Source organism: Ovis canadensis, chromosome 1, assembly GCF_042477335.2.
Source record: "Ovis canadensis isolate MfBH-ARS-UI-01 breed Bighorn chromosome 1, ARS-UI_OviCan_v2, whole genome shotgun sequence".
In the NCBI taxonomy this organism is placed as follows: domain Eukaryota; kingdom Metazoa; phylum Chordata; class Mammalia; order Artiodactyla; family Bovidae; genus Ovis; species Ovis canadensis.
Genome location: NC_091245.1, coordinates 9,034,842 through 9,061,504, shown reverse-complemented (window position 1 = coordinate 9,061,504; position 26,663 = coordinate 9,034,842). Strand labels below are relative to the sequence as shown.

At 48.3% G+C, this 26,663-nt stretch overlaps 1 protein-coding gene across 6 annotated transcripts; it reads right to left on the bottom strand.

Moving 5' to 3' along the window:
* Window positions 1-4,204: 4,204 nt before the first annotated feature.
* Window positions 4,205-20,880, bottom strand: ZSCAN20 (zinc finger and SCAN domain containing 20). 6 transcript variants are annotated; one of them, XM_069544758.1, is made up of 8 exons: window positions 20,832-20,880; window positions 15,031-15,546; window positions 12,451-12,616; window positions 11,952-12,028; window positions 11,589-11,673; window positions 9,307-9,990; window positions 6,201-6,629; window positions 4,205-5,625 (listed from the first exon to the last, which is right to left on the bottom strand). In XM_069544758.1, the coding sequence occupies exons 2-8, from the start codon at window positions 15,475-15,477 to the stop codon at window positions 4,367-4,369; spliced, it is 3,147 nt and encodes a 1,048-aa protein (XP_069400859.1). In that variant the 5' UTR covers window positions 15,478-15,546; window positions 20,832-20,880; the 3' UTR covers window positions 4,205-4,366. The 6 variants fall into 6 exon arrangements, with proteins under 6 accessions (XP_069400859.1, XP_069401172.1, XP_069401017.1 ...); XM_069545071.1 differs by having other exon boundaries at window positions 20,736-20,878; XM_069544916.1 differs by having other exon boundaries at window positions 6,201-6,626; window positions 20,832-20,876.
* Between the last annotated feature and the right edge of the window lie 5,783 nt (window positions 20,881-26,663).

Here is a 26,663-nt window from a genome sequence, read left to right as displayed (position 1 = left end):
GGAGTGAGGCTCCAGGGGGCACTGAGGTCTTCATCCAGACTCAGGGTGGGCTGGGGGAAGCCCCAGAGAGATGAGAAACCCGAGCCCCTGAAAACCACATTTGGAGGTAATTCCAGACTCGCCTGAAACCAGAGGGAGAGGAAATGGTGCTAAAGGTAAGCTGGAGTTAATACCGATGCTGGGAGTGTGCAGAGAAGCAGCCATGGGCAGAAGATCTCAAGGCCCAACCCGAACCCAATCTCACCGGCAAAGCCTTCCTAACCTCCCACTACAGGCGGCACTAACCACTTGTGACAGATGGCAGCAGAGGCATAAGACGGGCACCTGCTGCTAAGAGGGGGAGGCGAAGGCATGTCCAGAGGGGAGGATGGGCTCAAAATTGAGGTCAGGGGATGTTCCACTTGATTCATTCTGAGCCTGTTCAGAGAAAGACTTCCCAGGCCGCTGGGCAGACACAGCCCAACTGGAAAATGCCCTTAAAAGGGACAGCGTGCCTCTGGATGTGCACACCTCGCTGGCGGTGGACAGAGGCAGCTTACTGTGAGCCCGAGTGTGCATGTGATCGCCCATGCGGAGCAGTGGACCAAGAGGCCAGAAAAGGCAGCAGTGGGTGGACATGGGCCTCAGGGGCGCAGGAGTCGACTCAAGGAGGGCTGGTCACCAAGCAACCCGAGAGTTAGTATTTACACAGTGGTCAGCACACAGGTGGAATAGAGTGAATGGAGACGCAGGCCTGGGCCCCAATGCTGGGCTAGAGACCCAAGGCAGCCTGGACGGGACCGTCTGCCACCCATACCCCTTCCAGATGCCACTGCATTAATACTTCAAAACCTTGTGGTCACAAAAGGCATTACTCTTCTCCACAGACTGACTAAAAAGCAAGTCTTTTCTGCAGCCTGAAGTGGAGAGCCATCTGCACTGTGGGCCCCAGAACAGGACCAGGCAGGGAGAACCCAGGGACCCAGGGGTCCCTGCTGCTACATTCTCCAGCACAGGAGGACCCGAGTCGCTTTACACTCCTTCGGGCTGTAAGAAAGCTGTCTGCTGAGCAGGGGGTCTGTGGAACGAATGTCTAAGTGGTGCCTTTCAGTCACCTCTGAGGAGCCAACGCCCTTCCTGGGGTGGAGGGTACGGAAATCAAGTTAGGAGATGCAGCTCACAGGAGACACTGTCCCAGGGAGGCAGTCACCGCTTCCACTTCCCAGGACCAGGGTCTGACCTGCAGTCATGCAGACTGATAAACCGCCCATTCCTCAATTTACTTCCCCAAGAGCAGATTTGAGGCTACAAGGCTCAGGGTGTATCAAACCAGCTGTTGGTTTCTATGAGCAGCCAAGACCTGCTGGAGGTTGCTAGGCACCCTGGAAGAGGCATGGGGTGGGCCCCAAATATGGGAGCCACCCCAATGAGAACTTCTTCCAGAGGCAGAGTCAGGGACAAGGAGAGGCGGTCTCCCTGGGCCACGTTCTCTCCCGGCCCACACTGCCCTCCCGTTTCACAGCTACAGTTCAGAGAGACGAGCCACAGGTCATGAACATCAAAACACTCCTGAGAACATGAGACACCAGTATGCTTCCAAGAACAGGGGGACGAGGGGGAGAGGGCTACCATCTCACTTCTACAGAGCTCAGCCTGGCTTCCACAGGGAAGGTTCCAGAAAATTCAGAACCACATTGATTCAGGTGTCAGCAGCAACTGAGGCAGCGTTTGCAAGGTGGCTGGAGCTTGCGAGGTGGTAGGGCTGGGGAGGGGTCTAGACCTCCTTTGAGGGGCATCTTCCTCCACACACAGTGCTCTTGAAGTTCTGTCTGTACCCAGCATTTCTCTGACTTGAACAAGAATGTAACCTCCCGCACACACAGGTAACTCTCCAGTCCTAACCTCCCCTCACCTTCAGACCTGCTGTGTATTGGGTGTACATTGGGTGTCCCTTAGGTACAAGTTTAAATGTCCCAATTTAACCTTCTGCTCTTCTGCCCTGTCTGCACCTCCTCCCGTGGTCCATCCTGAACAAGGGCAGGCTCCACAGTCACCCACACATTCTAGCTTTCCACTGCTGCCCTCAACTCTGCCTGTGGAACCTCTCAAATCCAACCCCCTCCTCTTCAACATCACCACGGCTCTAGCTTAGCGCCTCACTTCTAACTGGAATATCGCGATAGTGTTCCAACAGTCTGTAGCACGTCCAGGCTCCGTCCAGCTATTAGGTTTCAACAATGCACATCTGACCAGGCACCCTCAGCCTGGTGTCCCAGCTCCACGCAGCCACGAGGTCCTCCATGACCCTGCCCCCTGCATCCCTCCAACCGGAGCTCCTACCACTCCCCATCTCCCGTTTGAAGCCTCAATAGTACCTAAGAAGCTATGGTCCCACCCCACCTGAAGCCATGCTAGTTCATGCCACCAGGCCTCTCCCTGGACGTCCCTGCCCCTCCTCCAGGATCCCCTCTCTTGGCTCAGGGGGCATCTTACCCATCATCCTATTGTTGCAGTTACTGACATCTGCTGGTTCAAAGCCAGGGCTCACCCATGGGCCCTGCTCCTCAGAGGTAAGGTGAGGCAGGAAAGGTAAGCCAGGAAGAGGGGGACAGGTAGTGACTGAGGTGAGCTGGTTCTTGGGAAGCTGAGAAAGGGGCTAAGGAATGATCAGTGTCTCCCTGACTGCCTCACATGTGAACAGAATTCCATTCTCCGAAGGTCCCTCACATCTACCATCTAACTTAATAGCATCTCCCAGGTTCATGAACAGCCAGAGTATACGTGGCAGCAAAGTATCAATAGGTGGGTGTTAGGAGAAGGAACCTTCTTCAAAATCCTTTGCAAACCATAGTCCTTGGCTAACATTTAAAAACCCTCCTAAGGAGAAAGCCTGGAGGTCAAAGTGCTGAGAACTAAAAACCATCCTGTGTGAAGCTTTCTGACGGAGCCTGCTGCTATGGGAGGCAGCTCTTTAAGGGCAACATTTAGAAAGCACCGCGCAGGCCTGGGATGAGGTGGCTCAGAATGAAAGTGCACCACGAGCCTGGAATCAAGTTTCCAAAGTCCCTCCACGGTGCTCCACACCCACTGACGCCTGTTACTCTCCTCTGCCTCAGCCTTGCCACAAAGCTTCTTCCATGCCAAGAAGGAGGGAGCCAGGGGGCAAACACATAGGGGTGAGAAAGCACTGTCCAGGAAGCCCAGGTTTCTTATGGTTTAACCTACAATCGAGCCAAGTCTAACGGGAAACAGGGCTGATCTCCTGAGAAAAAGGGAAGTTCTTAAAAACCCCATTTCCTTACCCCAAACAGTATCTCAGTGGAAGAGACGTCCCTTTGACTATATTACTTTTCCCAATCTCAACTCACCTCCATCTCTCACCCATATCACTGTGAAAATGGAAAGTCTTATCAAGTGCTTCAAGAAGAGGTCAGCCTTGCTCAAAGCACATTGCCAGTTCTGAACATCCCCAGTCCTTCGATTGGTTAGGATTCTCTATGTCCATATTTGTTAAAAATTGAATGTGTAGGGCATTTTAACTGAAAACGTGGTCTACAAAGTGCTTTGGCACCTGAGTTACCCGCCCCGACGGGATAGGGGACTCGGTGTAGCAGTGAGAGCACCTTAGGCCCCAGAGGCAGATGTGGCCAAATCCTGTCTCTGCCATTTTCAGATGTGTGACCCAAGCAAGTCACTCTTCTCTTCCGGGAAATAAGAGAAACATTAGTACCTCCTGGGGCTGCTGTGAGTAGATGAGAAGATGTATATAAAGTGCTTAGCTCAGAGCCTGCTGAAAAGCTCAGGAAACACTGGCTACTTTTTTGCTACTAGTAATAATGATCTAGGAATGATGTCACAGTTGTTCCTACCCTTTGATAAGCTCACCCCCTGCTCTAGGTCACTGATTCTCAATTATGTCCCCTCTCACTGGAAGGTCTCAAAATTCTCCCAGGTTGTTATGCCCCAGGGGAAAACTGCCATGGGTGAGAATTTGCCAATGTACACCGATGAGGCATGTGTACCCAGGGACGGTGTGAAGGCACGGGAAGGTCTCGAATCACTGCTCAGGGCCACCAGTTTACCTCTAATCCCCTCAGTTACCAGTCTTGCTCCAAGACTGATAAAGCTCTCACATGACAGCGAATGTAAGGACACCCTGAGGATTATGTAGGGATTTTTTCTGCAGGAGAAAAACACATTATACTTAAAAGAAAGTGCCTTCAAATCTGGATCCTAAGTGTTTGTAATTCACATCCAAATTACCTCGATGGTATCATGATAACCTCCCTGGGCACACACCAAGCTTAAAAATTCTAGCATACATCTTAGGATCTTGGAAGATTTCAATATAGGTTTCTCTCTCTTTTGCTGTGGGGGGCAGTGTTTCCTATGATGCCTTCCCTCCTGCATGGGTTCTCCGGTGGGCACTGAAGTGGGAGCTGTTGTTGAAATCTTTGCCACACTCTGTACACTTGTAGGGTTTCTCCCCGGTGTGGATTCGCTGGTGAATAATGAGACTGGAGCTCTGGTTGAAGCATTTCCCACACTCTCTGCACTTGTAAGGCTTTTCTCCCGTGTGGATCCTCTGGTGGGTAATGAGGTTGGAACGGTCACGGAAGAACTTTCCACACTCGAGGCATTTGTAGGGCTTCTCTCCCGTGTGCACCCTCTGGTGTGTGATGAGCTTGGAACGCTCCCCGAAACATTTCCCACAGTCCATGCACTCGTACGGCTTCTCCCCAGTGTGGGTCCGCTGGTGGTTGGCCAGCGTGGAGCTCTTACTGAAGCTTTTCCCACACTCAGCACACTCATATGGTTTCTCTCCTGTGTGGATTCTTTGATGACTGATAAGGGCAGAGCTTTTAGAGAAACTTCTTCCACATTCAGAACACTGATACAGTTTTTCCCCTGCATGGGTGCTTTGTGGTCCAGGAGAATTCGCATTCTTACTGGCACTGTGAGGTTGTTCAGGATTTGTCCCCTCGGTGGAGTTCCTCCAGTGAGTACTGAAAGATGGGCTCTGGCCAGAGTTTTCCCCAGGCTCACGACAGTGGTCAGGATTTCCTCCCAAGTGGATTCCCTGATGTTTCAGAAGGTCTGAGCTCTGAGTAAAGCTTTCCCAACATTCTTCACATTTATAGGGCTTTACTTTCGTGTGCATTCTCTGGTGGGCGATAAGATTGGAGAGGTCACTGAAGCTTTTCCCACATTCAAGGCATTCGTAGGGCTTCTCTCCAGTGTGGATTCTCTGATGGGTGTTGAAGTTGGAGCGGTCACTAAAGCTTTTCCCGCACTCGAGGCATTTGTAGGGCTTCTCACCTGTGTGTATCCGCTGGTGGGTGGTTAACTGTGAATTCCGGCTGAAGGTTTTCACGCACATATCACACTTGTAGGGCTTCTCTGCGAGGTACAGGCCCTGGTGGTCGATGAGCTTTTCCAAGTCCTCTTCAGAAGAACACTCTTCCCACTGCTCGTGGGATGGATCTCCCCACTGTCCTTTACTTTCATTTTCATTTTCACTGTCTTCCCCCCAATCGTGAGGGTAGCAATCATCCCCAGCAGTGCATTTTGATAAGGCTCCGGGAAAATCTTCAAAAAGGTCCTGCTCTGAAATCTGGTCTTCATCCTCACACCTCATCTCAAAACCTGGAGAGCGGATAGAAATCCAATCATTAGTTACTGTCTATTTATACACCTGGATCTTGCACCTTGTGAATTTGGCTAACCTGAATTTGTACTTATGTCTTACATCTCATGTCTTATAAATGTGACCAACATGAAACTGATCAGGTTTTGGTGCACACCTGCATTTCTGACTTGTTAAGCTTAGGAACAAAGTCTGAGATGTGGTTAACTCCACCCAGGGAACCACTGAGCCCAGCCCAAGCAGCCAGCTATCAGTCTCCTTAGCCAACCACCCTATTCCACTGCTGAACAAGCAACACCTCCTGCTCCTGGTATATTCAGTCTGGCCTGCGTCACATGAGATTGAAGGAACTCTATAACTGCCCAGATGGATCCAAGTAAAACTCTAGACCAGCTGCTTTTTTCATCTGGGAAATTACACTAAGCCAGAGACTGGATAATCTCAGGAAAACACAAATCCTTTTCTTATTCATTTCCATTCTCTTTTTCAGTTCAAAGAAAAGATAATGAGTCTGGCTCCCACAGCCTCCGTGCACTTGCAGATTTTGTGGACAATCTAATTACCAAAAACTTACCAGTGTCTGAGGTTTTAGGACTTGGGGTTGGAGGTCTGATGACATCTTCACCTGCCATCTTGTCCCAAGCCTCCTGGCTGACAACCTGGGTACTGCTCTGATCAGAAGTAGGGAGACCTGCTGCCTCCCTGCTGGTCCCCATGTCTCTAACTGCAGTCCTAGCCCTCATCAGCGAGTCCAGCTCCTCATAGAAGGGGCAGGTCCCAGGTGGGTGGCTGCTCTTGGCTTTTCGGTAGCTTCGAAGGAGGTTTTTGAATCTGTAGCGACACTGCTCCAGGGTCCTCAGGAAGCCCTGTGCACACAGCCGCTCTGCAATGGCCCGGTACACCTGGCTGTTCTGGTGACAGGTGTGAAGCTTCTCAGAGAATGGGGACTCACTGAGAATGGTCAGGAAGGCCTTGGTCTCCTCGTAGCCCCAGTGCACACCTGCTGTCAGGAGTGAAGAGTTCAGAATTGAGAGACTTGATGAGATTTGCCTAGGTCATCAGGGATCAGGGTCACCTGCTCTGCTGAACACCTAGAGCACAGGCACTCTGGAGACTACCCAGGTGCCCAGGGCACCGGCAAACAGTGCACCCCTGTTTCTCGAAAGGCTATGCCAGGGCTTCCCACCCACCTCCTCCTAAGAGAGTCTATTAATACTTAAGTGTCTTGGGACTTCCCCGGCAGTCCAGTAGTTAAGACTCTACACTTCCAATGCAGGGGGTGCAAGTTCAATCCCTGGTCAGGGAACTAAGATCCCACATGCCGTGGGGCATGGCCAGAAGTAAAAAATAAATAAATAATAAATACTTAAGAGTCTTGGCTGAAGGGGAGGACTTAAGGAGCTATATTATACCAGGTGACCAGTCCCCTGGCTTCAGCTGACTGTATCAAGGAAAGGCCTATAACCAAGATACAGGAGACTCTCTGTATTTCCACATCTATTCAATACATGTCCTCTACTTGCTTTATAAATTTCCTTTTTAACAAACTGAGAATCCCTTCAGATAATGTTGTAAGACAATCTGACTGAGGATGCCCCTTCCTCTTTGGTGGAAGAAGGAAAAGGAGGTGACCCATTTTCAGTGCCTCTGCAGGTAAAGGATGCGGCCAGGGAAGCGACATGGTGGAGGGAAACCCACCTAGGAGTGGAGGCGGGAGCCCTGAGCTCTGGTCCTTGTGTATCTTTAGAGATGACACTTCATAGCCTGGCCTTCTGGGTTTCCACTTTTGCAGTGACTGGGTGTTTTCTCAACATATGCTGTTCAAGTATACACAGTCATGATTTCTGCTACACCAGTGAAATACTTCACTCAATATCCTTCTTTACCTAAATTTACTACTTGTGAAATCACAGGCTGATGCGTTCATGCACATAAAATTAAAAAGTTCACTCATGTTAACACATGATCATCCCCATACTACTATTAATACCCTCTGAGAAACACTGAATTAGTTCTTTAAGGTCCCTTAAGGTTTTAAGGGTTTGCTTCTTTTTTGCACAGTGAAGGAAACCATCAACAAAATGAAAAGACAACCTACTGAATGGGAGAAAATATCTGCAGACAATATGACCAATAAGGGATTAGTAGTGAAGTCGCTCAGTCATGTCCGACTCTTTGCAACTCCATGCACTGTAGCCTACCAGGCTCCTCAGTCCATGGAATTCTCCAGGCAAGAGTACTGGAGTGGGTTGCCATTTCCTTCCCCAGGGGATCTTCCCGAGCCAGGGATCGAACCCAGGTCTCCCACATTCCAGGCAGACGCTTTAACCTCTGAGCCACCAGGGAAGACTAATGAAGGATTACTATCCAACATATATGAACACCTCATGCATCAATAAAAGCAAATATCTCAGGTTAAAAAATGAGTAGAAGACTACTGAGCCCGTGTGCTGCAGCTATGAAAGCCCATGCACCCAGAGTTTGTGCTCTGAGACAAGAGGAGCCGTTGCAACGAGAAGCCCGAGCACCGCAGCTAGAACAGAGCCCATATGCCACAACCAGAGAAGGCCCAGGCACAGCAAGGAAGCCCCGGCGCAGCCAAAGACGATAAATAAGAGAGCAAGAGAAGAGCTGGATAGGCATTCTTCTAAAGAAGAAATGCAGATGACCAACACATGAAAAGACACTCAAATATTGCTCATCATCAGGGAAACACAAATCAAAGCAATAAGAGGTATCACCTCATACCTGTCAGAATGGCTGGTATCAAAACGTCTACAAATAACAAACGTTGGTGAGGATGTGAAAAAAAGAGACTCCTTGTACATTGTTAGTGGGAATAATAAACTGATGCAGCCACTGTGGAAAACAGCATGAAGGGGTCTCAAAGAACGAAAAATACAGCTACCAAGTGACTCAGCAATCCCGCTGCTGGGCGTGTTTACCAAAACACGAAAAACACTAATTTGCAAAGATATGTGCACCCCAATGTTCATAACAACACTGTTTACAATTGTGAAGGCATGGAAATGACCTAAGTGTTCATCAACAGATGAACGGATAAAGAAGATGTGGTGTGTATATATATATAGATTTATATATAATAGAATACTACTCAGCCATAAAAAAGAACAAAACTTTGCCATTTGCAGCAACGTGGATGGACTTGGAGGACATTATGATAGGTGAAATAAGTCAGACAGAGCAAGATAAATATTGTGTAATATCACTAACATGTGGAATCTAAAAAATACAATAGACTAGTGACCATAACAAAAAAGCCAACTCACAGATATAGAGAACAAACTGGCAATTACCCAGTGGAGAGGGGAAGGGGCAATATAGGGGTAAGAAGCAGGAGGCACAAACTACTGGCTGTAAGACAGGCTCATACTCTTAGGAGCTGTACAACATGGGTAACAGAGCCAACAGTTTTGCAATAACTGTAAATGGAAAGTAACCTTTAAAAACTGTATCCAAAAAAAAAAGTTTTTAAGTGTTTGCTTCTCTAAGGAAACTCAGACAAGGAGAACTGACCACAGGAGAGAGAATCAGAGCTTGAGGTTGACCTTGCTCCAGCAGCATCGATCCAGACTGGCAGTCTGTGTCCTGAACTACAGCAGAGGTTTGGTTGGTAGGAGGGTTGGAATCTGAATCCAACTAAGCCCCAAAGTTCTTACCAATACGACTCTGGAGCAGAGCTGGGCCCCCTGGGATCCCGGGCCCCTGGATGGACTCGTTGGTGGCCAGGTCACCATTACAGTCGTCTGTCGTTTCCTCCGGCTCCCAGCCCCCTTCCTGCTGCTCATCCACCTCCATGTCACTGTCCCCTAGCTGCGGGAGAGCCACAGTCTCTCCTGGGCCGTCTGAGGCTCTGATGGCCGTCCGAGCTCTGACCAGGGCCTCCAACTCCTCATAGAAGGGGCAGGTCCCCGGCGGGTGGCTGCTCTTGGCTTTCCGGTAATTCCGCAGGAGGTTTTTGACCCTGTAGCGACACTGCTCCAGCGTCCGTAGGAAGCCCCGTGCCCTCAGCCGTTCTGCAATGGCTCGGTACACCTGGCGGTTCTGGTGACAAGTCCGGAGCTTTTCAGAAAAAGGAGACTCACTCAAAATCGCCAGGAAAGTCTTGGTCTCCTCGTAGCTCCAGTGCACACCTGACACTTTCACATCCTCCACGGGCACCGGGCATCGTTCTTCCCAGGTCTTGCAGTCCTTCCAGGCCAATGCCTGAGCTGGTTTTGTTTGCTCAGGATCCAAGCTGTAATCTGCAGGGTTCTTTTTTCCAGAATTTACAAGTCTTGGACCCCAAAACTCTGGTCCCTGCTCTTGCTGGGCAATGATGGTTGGTTTTGAAACCGGAACTCCTATACAAAAGGAAGAAGATCCATGATTAAGTAGAAATGATCTGTCAAGCAAAGCATTTTGTCTAAAAAGTCGTTTACACATCATTTGACTCCAAGAAACTAATGAGAAATTTGCATGCTATTCCCTTAAAAGGACTGAAAGGAAACGGAGAGGTCACTAGAGGTAACCTCCCCAGAAATATACTGACTTGCCTGCTTTGTTTATTCGCTTTTTGGTTGGTGTGATAAAATACATCATACAAAAGAGGGGCTGTTACTGGTCCACAGATGGGCACATACTCTAAATTAAGACGAATCAAAATAAACTTCATGGCTGGAAGGAAGGCTGTGTATGCACGTGTGTGTCTGGTTTGAGTTTCTCTTAGCTAGAAACTTGAGGTCTCAAATGCCACTGGCACCTACCTTTTGCACCTACTCAAAATAGCTTTAACACAAAGCTAAGACAAAGGCTGGCGAGGGAGAGAGAAAGAAAACACCCAGGTCTGCTGGTTGGTGTTGCCAAGCCAATCTGTACTGCGGCTGGAGCACGCCCTCCTCTGGACATCCAATACCGTGGATGTCAAAACACTTAGCCAGATTTAAAGGACAAGTGTCCCAAGAGCTCCTGACCCCAACAAATAGGAAGCCTTTAATTAAAATAAATATTTGAAGAAAACCAGATGAAAGAGTTTAGAGTGAAAGAGGCTTAAGGATTATCTAGTTCAGCATTTCCCAAAGGTTGTTCTTTGAAGACTATTTTTCCCAGAAATCACTGTAAAAAAAAAAAAAAGGCATGCTTTTCATCATGTGTAAAAAGGACACGCTGCCCAGCAGTGGCCAACAGCTCTGAGTGTCTCACTTTACTGCCCAGAGTCAGACTTGGCACCAACTCTCTACCTGATTCCGCTCTCGTGTCTCACTCCCCTCTCACTGATCTTACACTCTACCGGGAAATGTTCATTATGGCTTGACTTCCCGTGAAGACGTGCCTACAGAGAAAGGGTCTGCGCTGGTCATAGGGGCTGCAAGGATTAGAAAGGGTCTGTGCTGGTCATAGGGGCTGCAAGGATTTTGAGCCCTATGGTATTTCTTTGGCATTGTGATTTAAACGCATCAATCTCCTGGGCTTAGTTCACTTGACTCTGCTATGAGAGATGGACCCTGTTTGATGCTGAAAAGACTGGGTTTCTTCTTTTCTTTTTAATTTTTTATCTTAAAAAAATAAAAAGCATTAATCCACCACGGGCATACATGTGTTCCCCATCCTGAACCTTCCTCCCACCTCCCTCCCAATCCCATCTCTCTGGGTCATCCCAGTCGGGTTTCTTCTGGGCCGGCAGGCTGGGCGCAGCCCCAGGATGAGGGTGAGTACTGAGGATATGAGGATAATGAGCCCTGAGCAGGCAGGCTCTTGGCAGCCAGCCTGCCGGCCCAGAAATCCACTCCCCACACCCTTTCCCTGCAGCCACCATGCTGGCCACAAAGAGCATGTCTTTTCGCTGGGTCTGAAATTCCAGAGACTTCTCAGAGCTAAGAGCCTTAGGGAGTGAGGAAACGCGCCTTGGGAACTGACTACCCAAACCCAACCATATCTTATCCAGAGAGCACAATTTCCTTACCCAGGGACAAGCCGTTCCCACAGTTGTCTCCTGGGGGGTCCATGCAGAATTCCTTCTCGGCGTGTCTGTCGGGGCCCAAGGCTTCCTGTGGAACATACAACAGAGGACCTCAAATGTCACCGACCTTTGAAAACAGCCTGGGAATCCCGCCAGGCCCCAGGAAGGATAATGGACACAGCAATAGCCTGTGTGAGGCCAGTCAGCAACCTCAGCTCAACCCAAGAGAAGAGGCCCAATACACAGGGCAGGAGGGGCAGAGGACTAGCACCCTGCACCCGACGGCAGCCCACAAAGAAAGGAGAGGAGCTGGGGTCAGGGCACAGGAGAATCATGACGGGAAAGGAGGAGCAAAAGGTAGCTTACCTGAGACTCTGCAGTCACCTCCCAATCTCCGATGCTCCCCGTCTTTGGGAGAGCAGGGACTCGGGGAGTGAGGACAGCTGAGAAGGAGAAAGCATCTCTGAAACCCAAGTTCTGGTTCCCAAAAAAATCACCTCGCTGTCAGGTCTGGCTTTCCTAAAGCCCTGCTTGGATCACACTGAGACTTCCACTGTAGCTAATGTGGATTCCTGCTTTCACTTTCCTTTTGAGTTTCTGGCTGCTAAGCTGCCCCAGGAGAGATGTCAGCCCTGAACTCCTACGCTCACCAAACTGCCTCAGGCCCAGCCTGAGCCTGCTACAGGACTCAGTGACAGTGAGGCCTGCTAACACCAGTGGGAGTTTCATCTTCTTACTTCACAGGGTGTCCATTGGACACGATTCTATCCCTTGCACTGAATTCTGCACATCCCTCCTGAGGCATTCTACCTTACCCCCACCCCTAAGCCCTCTTCTCTGATATTCCCTGACTCTTGGTACTCACCACTCTCCTTCAAAGGCTGTGGCACCATCTTGGTGTCTAGATACTTGGGAAGGTCAGGACACGAGTTCTTCACCCACTGCTTCTGGGACTGTCCCTCGGGCCCGCAGCCCTGAGATTCCTTCGTTGTCTTTAAGGACCTTGTATCTTCTGCACGCAGCTCCAGTTCCTACACAGAGATGGCCAAAATTCCCAATCATAAGTTCAATAACTGGTAGGGTAGGGCATGTTCTTTACAGTTACAACTGTGGTTCAGACGTTAACAGGCTCTTAAAAAAAAAAAAAAAAGGATGGCTTAAAGTATGACAAAGTCATCAGACTGACTTCAGTAAACAATCGAGCATTTATACTGCCAAAGTGGGACTGTCTGCTCAACTTTTTCCATAGGTACTTTCAACACTCACATGGTTCAAAAACAGAAAACACACAGAGATATAATTAGTGAAAATACCCCAAACTGCACCTGTTTCCATTCCACCGGTCCGGTATCTTCCCCAACTCCTCACCACAGGTAACCACTGTTTTTCTGCAGCCTTTCAGAGTTTCTTTATTTTTTCCCCATTTTGACATTAAAGATAGCAACTATTATTATACAATGCCTTGACCCTTATTTTTTTTTTATCCAAGATAATATTCACCTTTATCAAACTTTATTAATGAGTTTGCCAAAAACTCACTCCAAAAAACCTTTTGGCCAATCTGAAAACTCAAATACACTCTCACAGAGAGGAATTTTATCTCTGAGCAAATATATTGGGATGGGTTGTGATCATCAAAAGCCATTCCCAATGAGGAGACCCACCAATGTTTTGTGACATTTTTAGACAGAAAACACCTGCTTGTCAATGTTTTAAGAAAATAGTAACTTTGTGTTCAAGATAAAAATAACTTTGTTATAGTTACAATCTTATAATCCACAGAAGTACTAGGGACTGCTGCTGCTGCTGCGTCACTTCAGTTGTGTCTGGCTCTGCGCGACCCCATACACAGCAGCCCACAAGGCTCCTCCGTCCCTGGGATTCTCCAGGCAAGAACACTGGAGTGGGTTGCCATTTCCTTCTCCAATGCATGAAAGTGAAAAGTGAAAGAGAAGTCGCTCAGTCGTGTCCAACTCTTAGCGACCCCATGGACTGCAGCCCACCAGGCTCCTCCGTCCATGGGATTTTCCAGGCAAAAGTACTGGAGTGGGGTGCCATTACCCAACAATAATTTTAGAAAGCAGCAGACTCAAGTGCCTATGGGGAGGCAAAAAATCAGGAGAATATTGACTGGGGTAAGGGTGAATTAAGAATTCATCAAATATGGGTCATAGATGCAATGGAATCCTACTCGGTCCTAAAAAAAAGAACAAAAGAATGCCATCTGCAGCAACATGGACGCACCCGGATATTATCACACTAAGTGAAGCTAAGCCAGAAAGGGAAAACATATACCACCCAGTATCACTTATGTGTGGAATCCAACACACGACACGAATGAACCTAGCTGTAAAACAGAAAGATGCACAAAAACAAAACTGGCGCAGCAAGGTTACTTGGAGATGAAGGTTTGGGTTGGCTGGCTCAGGCCACAGTGGCCTGAAGCACTTGTGCTACAAGCAGCAGCTTCGAAGCAGGATTCAAAATTTGTGTCGTAGTAAAATCATCAATTATTTTCATGGGCTTTCAGAGTCTCTTGTAAATTGTTGAAACTGTGAATGTTAAATCCACAATACTTTCACATCCCTTATCTCAGCTCTACCCTTTCTATAAATCTGGACAGGTTACTTACCTGAGTCTGTTGAACTATTTGAAACTGGCCATGTCAGCAGTACCTACCTTATGGGGCACCTTACTGGGTAGCTGGGTTGATTAGATAAGGAATACACACAGGACGCTTAGAAGAGTGTCTGAGGCCCAGTGAATGCTCAATAAGTGTCAGTTAATATTTCATTTGAGCCTCATGACTCAGAGGTATTTCAATGCCTGTGGTTTGGAGGTACGGCATCTGCTATATAGTAGGAAAAACAATCAACTTGGAACCTCAGGACCTGGGTTCAGGCTCTGGTTCATACTGACTGAGCCTTGTGAGCCTTGACTTCGGAGGCCTTGTTTAATCCATGAGATAAGGACAATGATGCTATTTCTGTCTACCTACATTCCTGCTGTAAACTAAAGAGATCACATACTTAAAAAGGATTCTAAGTATAAAACAATTCTAAGTGTAAAACACAATACAAATTAATGTACTGTGACTATGGTGCTGGGAGGCAGCTTAGAGCAATGGTTACAGATGCTGAGTATGGAATCAGACTGCCTGAATTCAAATCCTGCCTCTCTAGAGGCCAGTGACCTTGATCCAATGACCTTTCTTCATTTTCCTCATGGGTAAAACTAGGATAAACAGTACTGGCATCTTTTAACTGCTGAAGGATGAAATAAGCAGATACATGGAAAGCACTCAGAACAGTGCCCAGGATATAGCAGTGTTCAGTACACATCAGATGACTGGTAACATTTTACTGTGGTTTTGGCCATTATCCACCTGGTAGCAGCCCCACTGCCTCCCAGGCCTGCTCCTGGGAGAGCAGGCTCTTTGACTCACCCGCTGCCCCATGGCCTGGGCCTCTCGGTGCCAATCCTCCACGAGGGCCACCGCCTCCTCGCCGCTCTCGGGGTGGCGGGCCTGGACCCAGGCCTGGACCTCCCGGGGCAAGATGGTCAGGAACTGCTCCAGCACCAGCAGCTCCAGGATCTGCTCTTTGAGGTGGATCTCCGGCCTCAGCCAATGACAACAGAGCGCCCAGAGCTGGCTGAAGGCCTCGTGGGGCCCTGCCGCCTCCCTGTACTGGAACTGCCTGAAGCGCTGGCGGGAAGCCTCTGGGCCGGGGACGGGATCGTGGTCCTTCTTGGGCTGCGAGGCTGGCATCCAGGAGTCCTCCTCCAGCTTCACAATCACAAGTTCTTCAGGCTCCTGTTGCGGGGAGGCCCGGGCTTCTAAGGCTACGGCCATGGTCTCTCCTGGACGTCTCCCCTCAGCTGGGCTCTCCATGTCCAGCGTCTTCCTGCATCTGTAGTGTGTCCTCGAGGGGCCCTCGGGAGAGGAAAGGCTCCCCCTGCTCTGAAGGCACAAAGACGAGGGACAGTATGAACAAGGGCATTAGGAGCCTCAGCTTCCCCACTCCCCGCTTCCACAAAACCTTCCACTGCTTTGCATGGGGCGGGGCTACTAAGAGATGCCCTCTCCCAAAGCAGGAAGTTAGCCCACAGTCTGCCCCCAAAACCAGCAGCCAGCAACCTCAGAGGAAGACCACACAGTACAAAATCCTCTGGGACACCCTAAATGTCTTAGCTGGGCATCCAGGCTGGCATGCTTGGTCCCCGCCCAGCCCTCCTCCCACCACACGTGTCCCAAGTCCAGCCTCACCTCCAGCTAGGTTCCAAATGTCACCCCCCCCCTTAAGGTCTTTCTTCCTGGGCTATAAGCTTTCCTCTCTCGGTGCTCTCTTTGCAAAGTCCCTCACTCTACACTCCCCCTTGGTCATCCCACGCATTTGCCATTTCTCACCACCTCTAAACTGATGACTCCCAAAACTCCAGCCAGGACCTGTCTCCAGACCCCAAAGTCCAACCACCTACAAGGCATTCCCATCTGACTCTCATAAGCACCTCCAACTCAAATTTAGTCAAAAACTAAATTCATCATTTTCCCCTGCAAACCTGTTCCCTTCTGGAACTCTCTATCGAGCAAAGGCACCATCTTTCAATAAGGTACCCATGCCAGAAACATGGTTATCATCTTTTTCCAAGACCCTCCACATCCATTCATTACCAAGCTGGGTCTACTTGGCGCTCTCAGCCCTTCCACACAGACAGTGAGTGGCTAGGAAGAGGACTCATGGCCACCTGGCAGCCTCCTGCTTGCCCTTCAGCTACAAGCTCAAAGTCCCCTCATCTGTTAAAAGAGTTTCTTGACACATTCTTGTCATGCCCAGCCCCCTTCCCTGCTCTCCAATACTCAACTCCCCTCATCCTGGGTTCCCAAAGCACTTGACAAGCACTTCTAACACAGGTGTTACCTGGCACTACTGTAGTTACCTGTTCTTACGTCTGACAGTCCCATCTGACTGTATTTCTAGGGCCACTACTGCACCTTACCCATTTCTGTATCCACAGTGCCCAACCTAGCGTCTGAAAAATAGGACCACTGGAAGCTTTGCCTTTTATGAAAATGGTAAATCAAGTACACCAAAAACCTAATGGGCCATGGAAGGTACATAATTTATATCAAGCTAAAGGATTAACCTTTCATGAAATTTCTCTTATTTTTTTTAATATGGTCCATTTTTATAGTCTTTTATTGAATTTGTTACTATATTGTTCCTGTTTTATGTTTTTGTTTTTTGGGTGTTTTTTTTTGTTTGTTTGTTTGTTTTTTTGGTTGTGAGGCATGTGGGATCTCAGCTCCCTGACCAGGGACTGAACTCGCAATCCCTGCATTGGAAGACGAAGTCCCAACCACCAGACCGCCACGGAAGTCACTAAATTTCTTTTTAAACCACAGCCTTAAACATGCACTAGTCCAAACGTATTTGCATCACTGTCTCACATGAAGCCTAACTCACTAAGTCGTATGTAGAGTCCCACTACAAACCCCGCACTATATTGAGTCACCAACTGTGACTATGACAGTCTCCACCTTCATCAAAGTTACTATCTACTGAGAGAGAGAGTTGATAAGCAAACAAAGCATACGCTCCTGCACAGAGCAAACATTAACAAAAACAGGCACTTAGTAGTCCCACCAGACCCAGAGTCTGATAATACCTATTTTTCTTCTGGGAAGATTTGAAAGTTGCAAAGGTTAGTTTTGAACAAAATCTGAAAGATTTTTCTTCTACTCTCTTATCTGCTACTCTCTTAGATATGACATGGAGAAGGCAGTGGCACCCCACTCCAGTACTCTTGCCTGGAAAATCACATGGACAGAGGAGCCTGGTAGGCTGCAGTCCATGGGGTCGCTAAGAGTCGGACACGGCTGAGCGACTTCACTTTCACTTTTCACTTTCATGCATTGGAGAAGGAAATGGCAACCCACTCCAGTGTTCTTGCCTGGGGAATCCCAGGGATGGGGGAGCCTGGTGGGAGGCCGTCTATGGGGTCACACAGAGTCGGACACAACTCAAGTGACTTAGCAGCAGCAGCAGCAGCAACTTAGATATGAAGAGCAGCCTAGCCACAGAGGGAGGTCAATCCAGTCAGGAAAGCAGCCTTCCTGCAGAGTGAACAGAGGGAAAATGGACACGGGCCCTCCTCAGTCCTGAGACTACCAGAAATATCGGGGGCTCACAGGGGTCAGCGATCTCAAAGAGCATCCATTTTATGAGTGCCCTTGGGGTGCCAGGCTTGGTGCAAAGTGTTCTACATTCAAGATCTCACTGAATCTTCCAGGCAAGCAGCTGAAGGGTCATTAATGTTGAGTTGCCTTATACCGATCTGTAAGTTACACACTTACAAATACCAGAAAGAGAATGAAAGGACATAATTTAAATCACGCAACCAGTTCCATTCACTATGTGTCTATTCCAGAGCACGTGGTGATGATCCTCATGACACTGCTGGTCCCCAGGGTGGTTGAGCTGCCCCAAGCCTCCCTCTCCACTGACAGTGAGCAGAGTGTCTTTCATACAGTGTGGTCCCTAAACACAAGCTAACTCTTTCATCTAACATTCAACCAAGAAAACCTGGCTGTGATATTAGCTTACTGAGAGACAGCATGTTGGCTACGAAATGGCTCCCTGCCAAAAAGGATTTTCAAGTTGACTGTGATTTTTGGCTAAATATGATTTTCACCTTCTGTGCTGACTTTACTATATAATTATCCTTGTAACGTATGATTTCACTACATCCCCAATTTACATATAAGGAACTGAACTTCTGTGAAGATTTGTGTGAGGTTCCACAACCAGCAAGTGGCAGAGTTGAGATCTGAGCCCACGTTCATTTTCTCCAGTCACTTCTCCTAACCATTGCACAGCTTAGCCAGTTATCCAGACCCCTGAGAAGATGGTATGGAGAGTGGAGAGAGCATGAAGACAGGAGTGAGCAGGCCGGGGTACCAGCTCCACTCCTGCCTTTTACCAGCTGCGTGATGTGGGTAGGTCACATGGCCTTGGCAGCCACCTAGCCAGACTACAGTAACCAGACTCATCAGGTGCCCCAGGCTCCCCACCTAGTAAGAGGGTGCATAGCAAAGGACAGGAAGACTAGAACCAGTGGCTGCAAATGTACATGGCACGGGGTCAGGCAATGCAAATGAGTACACGGATGGAGCAGGGGCTGCGGCCAGCTACAGAGCACCAGAACACAACTGGCCCCATGTTCACAGGCCTTCCAGCTTTTCTCAGAGGAGCCAGAACTCTGGATTCCTAAATGCTGGCAACCAACTCAAAACTGTTTCAAACACTATGAGGATTAACTAGAGCGCGATGGTATGCTTCATTCAGCATGGGCTGTTACCCTGCCACCTTTCAGCTAAATGATCTCTTCCAATAGCCAGGAAGATTTAGAAAGGGTACAGAGTCCCTCAGCAATGAAGGATGTGTCATCAGAGCCAGGCTCCCTTTATAAACCCAGGGGAGCAGGGAGGCATCCCAGCTCCCTGAGTGTGCACGCAGACATGGGGAGTGGCGTCATCCCAGTGAATTGCGGGCTGCAAGAGAAGATGTGCCCCAGTCTCCTGGGAAAGGTCAAGACTAGTCTGTGACCTCCAAAGAGAAAGAAACTGGGAGTTCCCGAAGTCTATCAAGCTCACTTGGCTGATTGTCCAGGCTACTGCTTAGAGCAGCCCGAGCTTACACGTAAGGACTTAAACCAGGGACAGCGAACAGGTTTCATTTAAAGCACCAACTACAGTCAACTGTGCTAAGGACTCTGCACCCCATGTGAACATGTCCTGTGACCAATGAGTTGTGACAGCCAGATACAGGAGGTGGAGAAGGAACACATATTCTTTGCATTTGCCGCCTCTGGTTTAAAGTCCCACAGGCACTGAATCAGCTGCCAGCAAAGACAACCCTGACAGAAGACTGAAGCGCACAGCCCCTGGGAATTCACTAGAAGCAGCAGTCTTCAAGCCTGGTACAGCAGTGCTCACCCTGGACAATCTTTATTCACATACTCATCAAGCATTTACTGATTTGCTTGATTTACATTAAGTACTTACTACTCTGGGCTGGACAATGGGGAAATGGAGGTGATGCAGAAACTGTTCCTGTCCTGAAGATACTCACAGTATAGTGGAAGCAACAACAGCAACAGAAAACTCACAGATAATTATTACCAAATGCGGTAAATGCAATAAAAGAGGTCTGCGGGAGCTGGCGTGAGGGGGTGACTTAAATGAAGAAAGTACCATTTGATTTGGTTCTAGGAAAAAAAAAAAAAGACTGAGTCTCTGAGCAGAGACTGGGGGGAATGTGTATTCTGAGCAGAGAGAGCAGCATGTATAACCGTGGAAGATCAAACAGCCTCCCCAAGATATGGTGATAACCACGCCAGCACGAAGACTAGGATGGAAAGGGAGTTCATGAAGGGTCTTGAACGTCAGGCTAAATTATCTGGACTTAATTCCATAGGTGACGGGAGTTAATGAAGGTTTTTAAGTAGAAAGCCTAATCTGATTTGTGGGTTCAACAGATCACAGCAGCTACAACATGTCTGTCCAACCTGTGACGGTGACAAAGTGTAGGTTTCAACAAAATCCCTGACAAGGAAATACTCAAGATACATTCAGGAAATTAAAAGATCTGAAGATCCCTGGATGTGGAAGAACGCAAGGGGAATCAGAGGGCACCTGGGTAAAGAGGATGCTGGTACATTCACTTCCATCAGGCAGAGGGAAAGCGGTGCAGGTTGAGCGCAGAGCACAAGAGCCATCCCCACCCTCTGGGTTCCAGAGGTCATGACCATCAGAGAAAGTGTATGGGGGTATCAAATGTTTAGATGAACAGGTAGAGGCTCGAACACTATCTTTAAGGTCAGGCTTCAAGCTCAGGCCCTTTTCCCTCACTTCTTGCCAGGGCCCCAGAACCCTCTCTTCTTCTCTATGAGGTCTCTAGATCCTTCCACCTTCAGAACCTCTCCCGACTCGTCACCTACAGAGCTTTCTAAGAATCTCCTCCCTGCCAGGGCCTTCTACCTCCCTCCTTATCCCCGACCCCTCTATGACCCTTTCCATCTCCGGACGCTTCATCCTCTGACCGCCCCTCACCCCCCACCCCACATAAAAGCTTCTTTCTCCCGTCTCACCTTTCCCCGACCCCCTGTGATAACCACCACGTCCTAAGTCTCCTCCAGCCCAGAGCCTTGAGTCTCAGCTGCCCCCGCCCAGCCACCCGGACTCACCCACCGAGACACCCACTTCACAACAGGGCGGAAGTGCTCCAGGGCTCGCGCAGGGAATGCTGGGACGCGGAGTCCGAACAGCGCCACCCCGAGAATGGCGCATCTGTGACTACAACTCCCAGAAGGAACCGCGCGAGCGCCAGAGTGTGGCCCCGCCCCCTCCTCTCGCGGTCTTGCAGGTGTCGTCAGCCAATAGATGCACCAGCGGAAGAGATTATTACGCATGGGGGCGGGGCCTGTTGTGATCCCGGTCCTTTCTACAGGCTCTGGAATAACGGCACCGCCCAGGGGGCGGGCATTCAAGCCGAAGGGGCGGAGTCTATTGAAGCTCAGAGCAAGAGCCGGAGGCTGGGGGTATATCAAAGCAGAAACAATAAACAATAAGGAGAAAAATAATAATAATAATAAGGAGAGAGGGTGACTAGAGGTGACCCACCTGGAGGGCGGGAGAGAGTTGGACAATGGTAGGTTCTATTTCCAGTTCTCAGTTAAGCTGCGTATCTTTGGATCAATTGTGAATCTCGCTTTCTTCACCTGTGAAGTGAAGATGGCAGCATCCGTGTCGCTGGGTTTTTGTGAGACTTACTGGGATAATACATGTAAAAAGACTAACTCAGAAGCGGGGTCTTAATAATACACACGGAATATTAGCTATTATCATGTAAATAGTAGGGAGCTTGGCACTTCCTGCGTGCTGGAAGAGTGTTAATTGTTATTAGAGTAATAATCACCAGAATAATTTTAATATAAATCCAATTGCTTTGCTCCCTTATGAATACTTTGGAGTAAGAGCAATCTAACATGGGTTTGAGAATGTGGGTTTTGTAGTCAGACATGGATCCAAACCCCGGCCCAGTGACTTCACAGCTATGTGGCCTTGAACGAATGACTATGTCTCTTTTGGCTTCAGTTTTTTGGTAGGGAAAATGCAGGTGATAGAACCTACATTGCAGGGTATTGTGAAGATAGATGAAATAATGCAGGGAAAGCAAGGTCTCTGAAGTCAAACTTTTTGTGTCTGACATTTCTTACTTTCATATGCAGAATGTAGTTGGTTTCACTAGTTGTGAAACCTGGGGCAAAGTACTTAACCTCTTTATGCCTCAGTTTTCTTACCTATGAAACTGGAATTACAATAATGTCTCTACCTGTCACATCTGGCAAAGTAGATTAATAATAACTGCACATGTGCTAAGTGACTTCAGTCGAGCCTGACTCTTTGCGACCTCATGGACTGTAGCCCCCCAGGCTCCTCTGTCCATGGAATTCTCCAGGCAAGAACACTGGAGTGGGTTGCCATGCCCTCTTCCAGGGGATCTTCCTGAACCAGGGACTGAATCTCTTACATCTCCTGCATTGGCAGGCGAGTTCTTTACTGCTAGTGCTGAGGTAGGAGATAGACAGTCTCCAGGTTGGACATTTACCATTAGCCAGCCTCCTCTTTGGATTTCCAGAGGTAAGAGATAGGTGGGCTCCAGTTGAGAAATTTACAAGCAGCCCCCCATTTGCTCTTGGAAATGGAAGTAACAGCAGAAACAGAACAGAAGCCTTCACTTTGAGATCCATCTTGGCTGATGGGTGCATCAGCTATAGAAAAAGAAACCAGATAACTGGCCTGAAGGAGGACAAGACCCGGAAGAACTGCCTTATATAAATGACTTACCCACCTCTTTAAGGCTCTCCTCACTAGGGGGAATGCCCACACGCTTACTCTCTGGGTGTGCATCTCTGCCTTGTTTCTATCTCAACTAAACAAATTGTTTCTCTATGTGCTTTCCCACTTGTTCTGCTATGTCTCTGATACTAAACTTTGTACCTGCGTTTACAGTTTCTGCCTCTGTGATAAACGCACTTTTCACTGGGGGCAAAAATCCAGGCAAAATTAGCTTCTAGCCTCTAGCCCTTGCTAGGGTAGGATTCCTAGTTTTCATCCAGGATACCCAGGTTCAATTCCTGGGCAGGGAATTAAGATCTCGCTTCATGCCCCTGTTCTCTGCTGCCTCACCGACATCAGTGCCACCTGGGAAGCCCTGATAATAATTAGCCATTATTATTTTTACTGATAGTTATGAGACTTCGGGGAAATCGACAGTACCTGGCATATGGTGCGTGCTCAACACATGTTAGCTGTTCTTAAGATTATGGGAAAAATCTATATTTTAATTTTAAGCACCCAGTTCAAAGCTCTTCTCCTCTGTAAAATTTGTTCCAGCTCATTTATAGTAATAATTCATGGGATTTTCCTCAGTGAATCTAACAGCAACCTACAAGCACTCCTTGTTGAAACCTCACCACAACCCTGAGAGGTGGGTTTTACTCCAATTTAAAAGGAGGAAATGAGGGCTTAGACAGATGATGGGATCTGCTCAAGATCACATAGCTAATATGAGCTAGGATTTGAACTTCAGGGCGTTTGACTCCAAAGGTTTCTTCTCGGCCCTACACTGCATAAGAAAAGTTGAGTGAGGAGCGAGACATTGAAGCCATGTGAGGGGCTAGGAGAGCTGAAGACATTTGACACTCAGAGTGTGAGGCTCTGAAGCTGGAAAGGTGGCTTTGCAAGGGTCAGGTAAGGACATCCTCCTCAGGATCACCTCCCTGAAGAGGAGGAATGGAGGGGAGGCTGCAAAGAGAGAACACCATTAGGACACAAGAGGGCGCCCCTCACCCTAAACCCAGCCTGGAATTGTTCCTTGATTACCCCTTGCTGCTGCTGCTGCTAAGTCGCTCCAGTCGTGCGACCCCATAGACGGCAGCCCACCAGCCTCCCCCATCCCTGGGATTCTCCAGGCAAGAACACTGGAGTGGGTTGCCATTTCCTTCTCCAACGTATGAAAGTGAAAAGTGAAAGTGAAGTCACTCAGACGTGTCCGACTCTTAGCGACCCCATGGACTACAGCCCACCAGGCTCTTCCGTCCATGGGATTTTCCAGGCAAGACTACTGGAGTGGGGTGCCATGATTACCCCTTTCTAATTAATGTCTGGCATTTTACAGGACAGGGAAGCTAAGGCCCCAAGAGGACAAGTGCCCTGCCCAGTGTTGTATGGAAATAAACAACAGAGCCTGGACTAGGTCCCAGTTCTCTGCTCCAACATCCACCAACATTTTTTTCTGTCCACAATTATCTATCAAGACCCTTTGTGTATGGGGCAATAACAAGGCTCTAAGGATGCAGAGATAAATTAGACCTAGTCCCTGTCCTCAGAGCCTGATCTCTAACTTGCCCAATTGAGTGTTCTGTTAGGAAATTAGCAATGTTTCCTATCAGCAAAACATTTGTGAGCACACACTCCCAACATTTGTGTATTTATCTACTTATACACATGTTATAAATATATAATTAAATGAAAAGCTTTTTATTGAACATTTACAATGCATTATTAGATCCTGCTCTCAGTGGCGCTTTATACATATTAAGTCACTTAGCCTCTCAAAACCCTTTGAGGGAGGGTCTAATACTATACAATATTACTAAAGCCATATGGCTAAAATGCAGGCAGTCTAGCTTCAGAATAAAGTGAAATTTAAAAAAAGATAGATCCTACCATATAGTACATAGAACTCTGCTCAATGTTATGTTTGGATAGGAGGGGAGTTTGGGGGAGAATGAATGGATGTATGTGTATGTATGACTGAATCCCTTTGCTATCCACCTGAAACTATCACAGCATTGTTAACCGACTATATTTTTATAAAATAAAAAGGTTTTCTTTTTAAAAAGTCACAGTTAAGCTTGCTTCCTCCTGCTGCTCTCTGCTGTCTGACACAATAAGTCTTAAGACTTCTTCTGAAGTCTTCAACCTAGAAAAAGTTCAGTTCAGTCGCTCAGCTGTGTTCAATTCTTTGTGACCCCATGGACTGCAGCACACCAGGAACTTAGAAGAAGGTCCTCACCAAATCCAACCATGCTGGCACCCTGATCTTGGTTCAACTTCCAGCCTCCAGAACTGTGAGAAATAAGCTTCTGTTTATAGCCAAAAAATAAAACAGAAAGTTTTTATGATAATTATGATTATTTCTTCCCTTGTTTTAAAATGGTGATAATATTTTCTTCTTTTTTCTAGAATTCAGGTATGTGAGAATATAAAGTCAGGTTTATAATAGACATTAAATGTCCAATAATAAGGGGATAAATAAATAAAACATGGAACATTTATATGATGAAGACTGTAGAGTAATTAGGCTTGACCTAAGTCTATATATATCTTGACATGTATAGATCAAAAAGAAATAGAAGTTTTAACACTTTCTTCCAAAGCTCCAGTGGCTCATCTTGTGCACCCTCCTTTCAAGACCACTCCTCCAGCGTTTCCCAGACCTGTGAGGGCAGTGTGATCAGTGCCTGGAGAAAAGGAAATGCAGGAAATCGTGGGAACCCAGAGGCAGCAGCTTATCTATGTTGGGAGATCAAGATGACTTCCAGTTATGGCTAAACTAAATTTTAAAGGATACTTATAGATTACTTTGGGGCTTCCCTGATGGTTCAGACAGTAAAGAATTTGCCTGCAATTATGGAGACCTGGGGTTTGATTCCAGGGTCAGGAAAATCCCCTGGAGAAGGGAATGACTATCCACCCAGTATTCTTGCCTGGAGAATTCCATGGACTGAGGAGCCTGGGGGGTGTGGTCCACGGGGTTGCAAAGAGTCTGACTGGACTGAGCAACTAACACTTTTACTTTCCTCCCCAGAGGAAAGAAATTGGAGGAAAGGGTGTTCTTGAATGAAGGAACAGCATAACTACAAGCTGTTTAGCATGGCTGGAGCCCCGAGTGTCAAGCGGGCGGGCTCCCCTCCCAGTGTTGGTATGAGGCTCAAAGATGATAGAAATGACTCTGCCTTCATGCTCGTGTGGAGGGAACAGGCCATCAGTCTTCTGCCTCTGGGGCAGCATCCTAGCCTTTTGGTTCTCAGCTGCCAATTCCTCTACAACCCAGATGGCAAAGGGGACCCGTTTGCCCCGTGAAGACTGAGTTGAACTTGGCCTGGACCCCACTACACAGCTTATGAGTGCTCAGAGCCCTCCTCTCCATACTCTCCATCAATCCCCAACATTAGTTTCTCTCTCGGCTATGGTTTCCATGAATGTAGCCCCTTTGCTCTCTGCCTCATGTGGGTTTCCATCAAAAAGAAAACATCCAGTTAAGCCAAGAATTTCATGGATTTAACAGATTTACTAAGGATTTGGAGATGTCGAGATCATATCACATACAGCACCTGCCATCTGCCAAATCTCCTGATGGAGCCTTCTCAAAGTTTGTGTCCTCAAACCCACAGGTAGATCCTCCCTGCACACACAGCACCCTGGCTTCTCACCAGAGGTCAAGGTCAGTGTCAAGCACCCACACATATCTACAACCTCCTTGCGAGGCTGACTTGCTTTTCCTCTTCCCATCCTCCAACACACATGCTCCCACGCTAGCCCAGCCCAGGCTCCCCACACTGCTCCCCAGCCTAAGCCCAGAGCTCATCCTTTCTTTCATCTGCCTCGGGCCACCGTGCAGCAGTCTCCTCTGTGGAGCAGCCAGGCCAGCCTACGGCCGCAGGGGAGCTAGTAGCAGGAGACAGATGGGCTCCGGGAAGACCAGCAGCAGCCCCAGGGGTTGGGGGCTGCCAGCAGGAGGGAGGCGGCCGGGAGGAGCTCCAGGCAGTAGCGTGGGTATGCAGGGCCTGGCAACTCATAGAATGTGACCTGGCTCCCTGCCATGCTCTCTGCCAATTTGTCAGCCACATCTTTGTCTGGCTCAAAATCCTCCCCCGGGGAGGCAGAAACACAGCCCCCAGCCCAGGGGAGGGCAGTCCTCCAGGGTAAGCAGCAGGTCCCAATCACCT

Bases quoted from the DNA above. Each gene is read 5' to 3' on its own strand.
- ZSCAN20 (XM_069544758.1), bottom strand. From the start codon at position 15,477: ATGGAGAGCCCAGCTGAGGGGAGACGTCCAGGAGAGACCATGGCCGTA. The intron at 12,617-15,030 runs GTGAGTCAAAGA...ATCTCTGTGTAG, and splicing joins CCCAGGCCATGGGGCAGCGG to GAACTGGAGCTGCGTGCAGA. The intron at 5,626-6,200 runs GTAAGTTTTTGG...TCCGCTCTCCAG, and splicing joins TCCTAAAACCTCAGACACTG to GTTTTGAGATGAGGTGTGAG.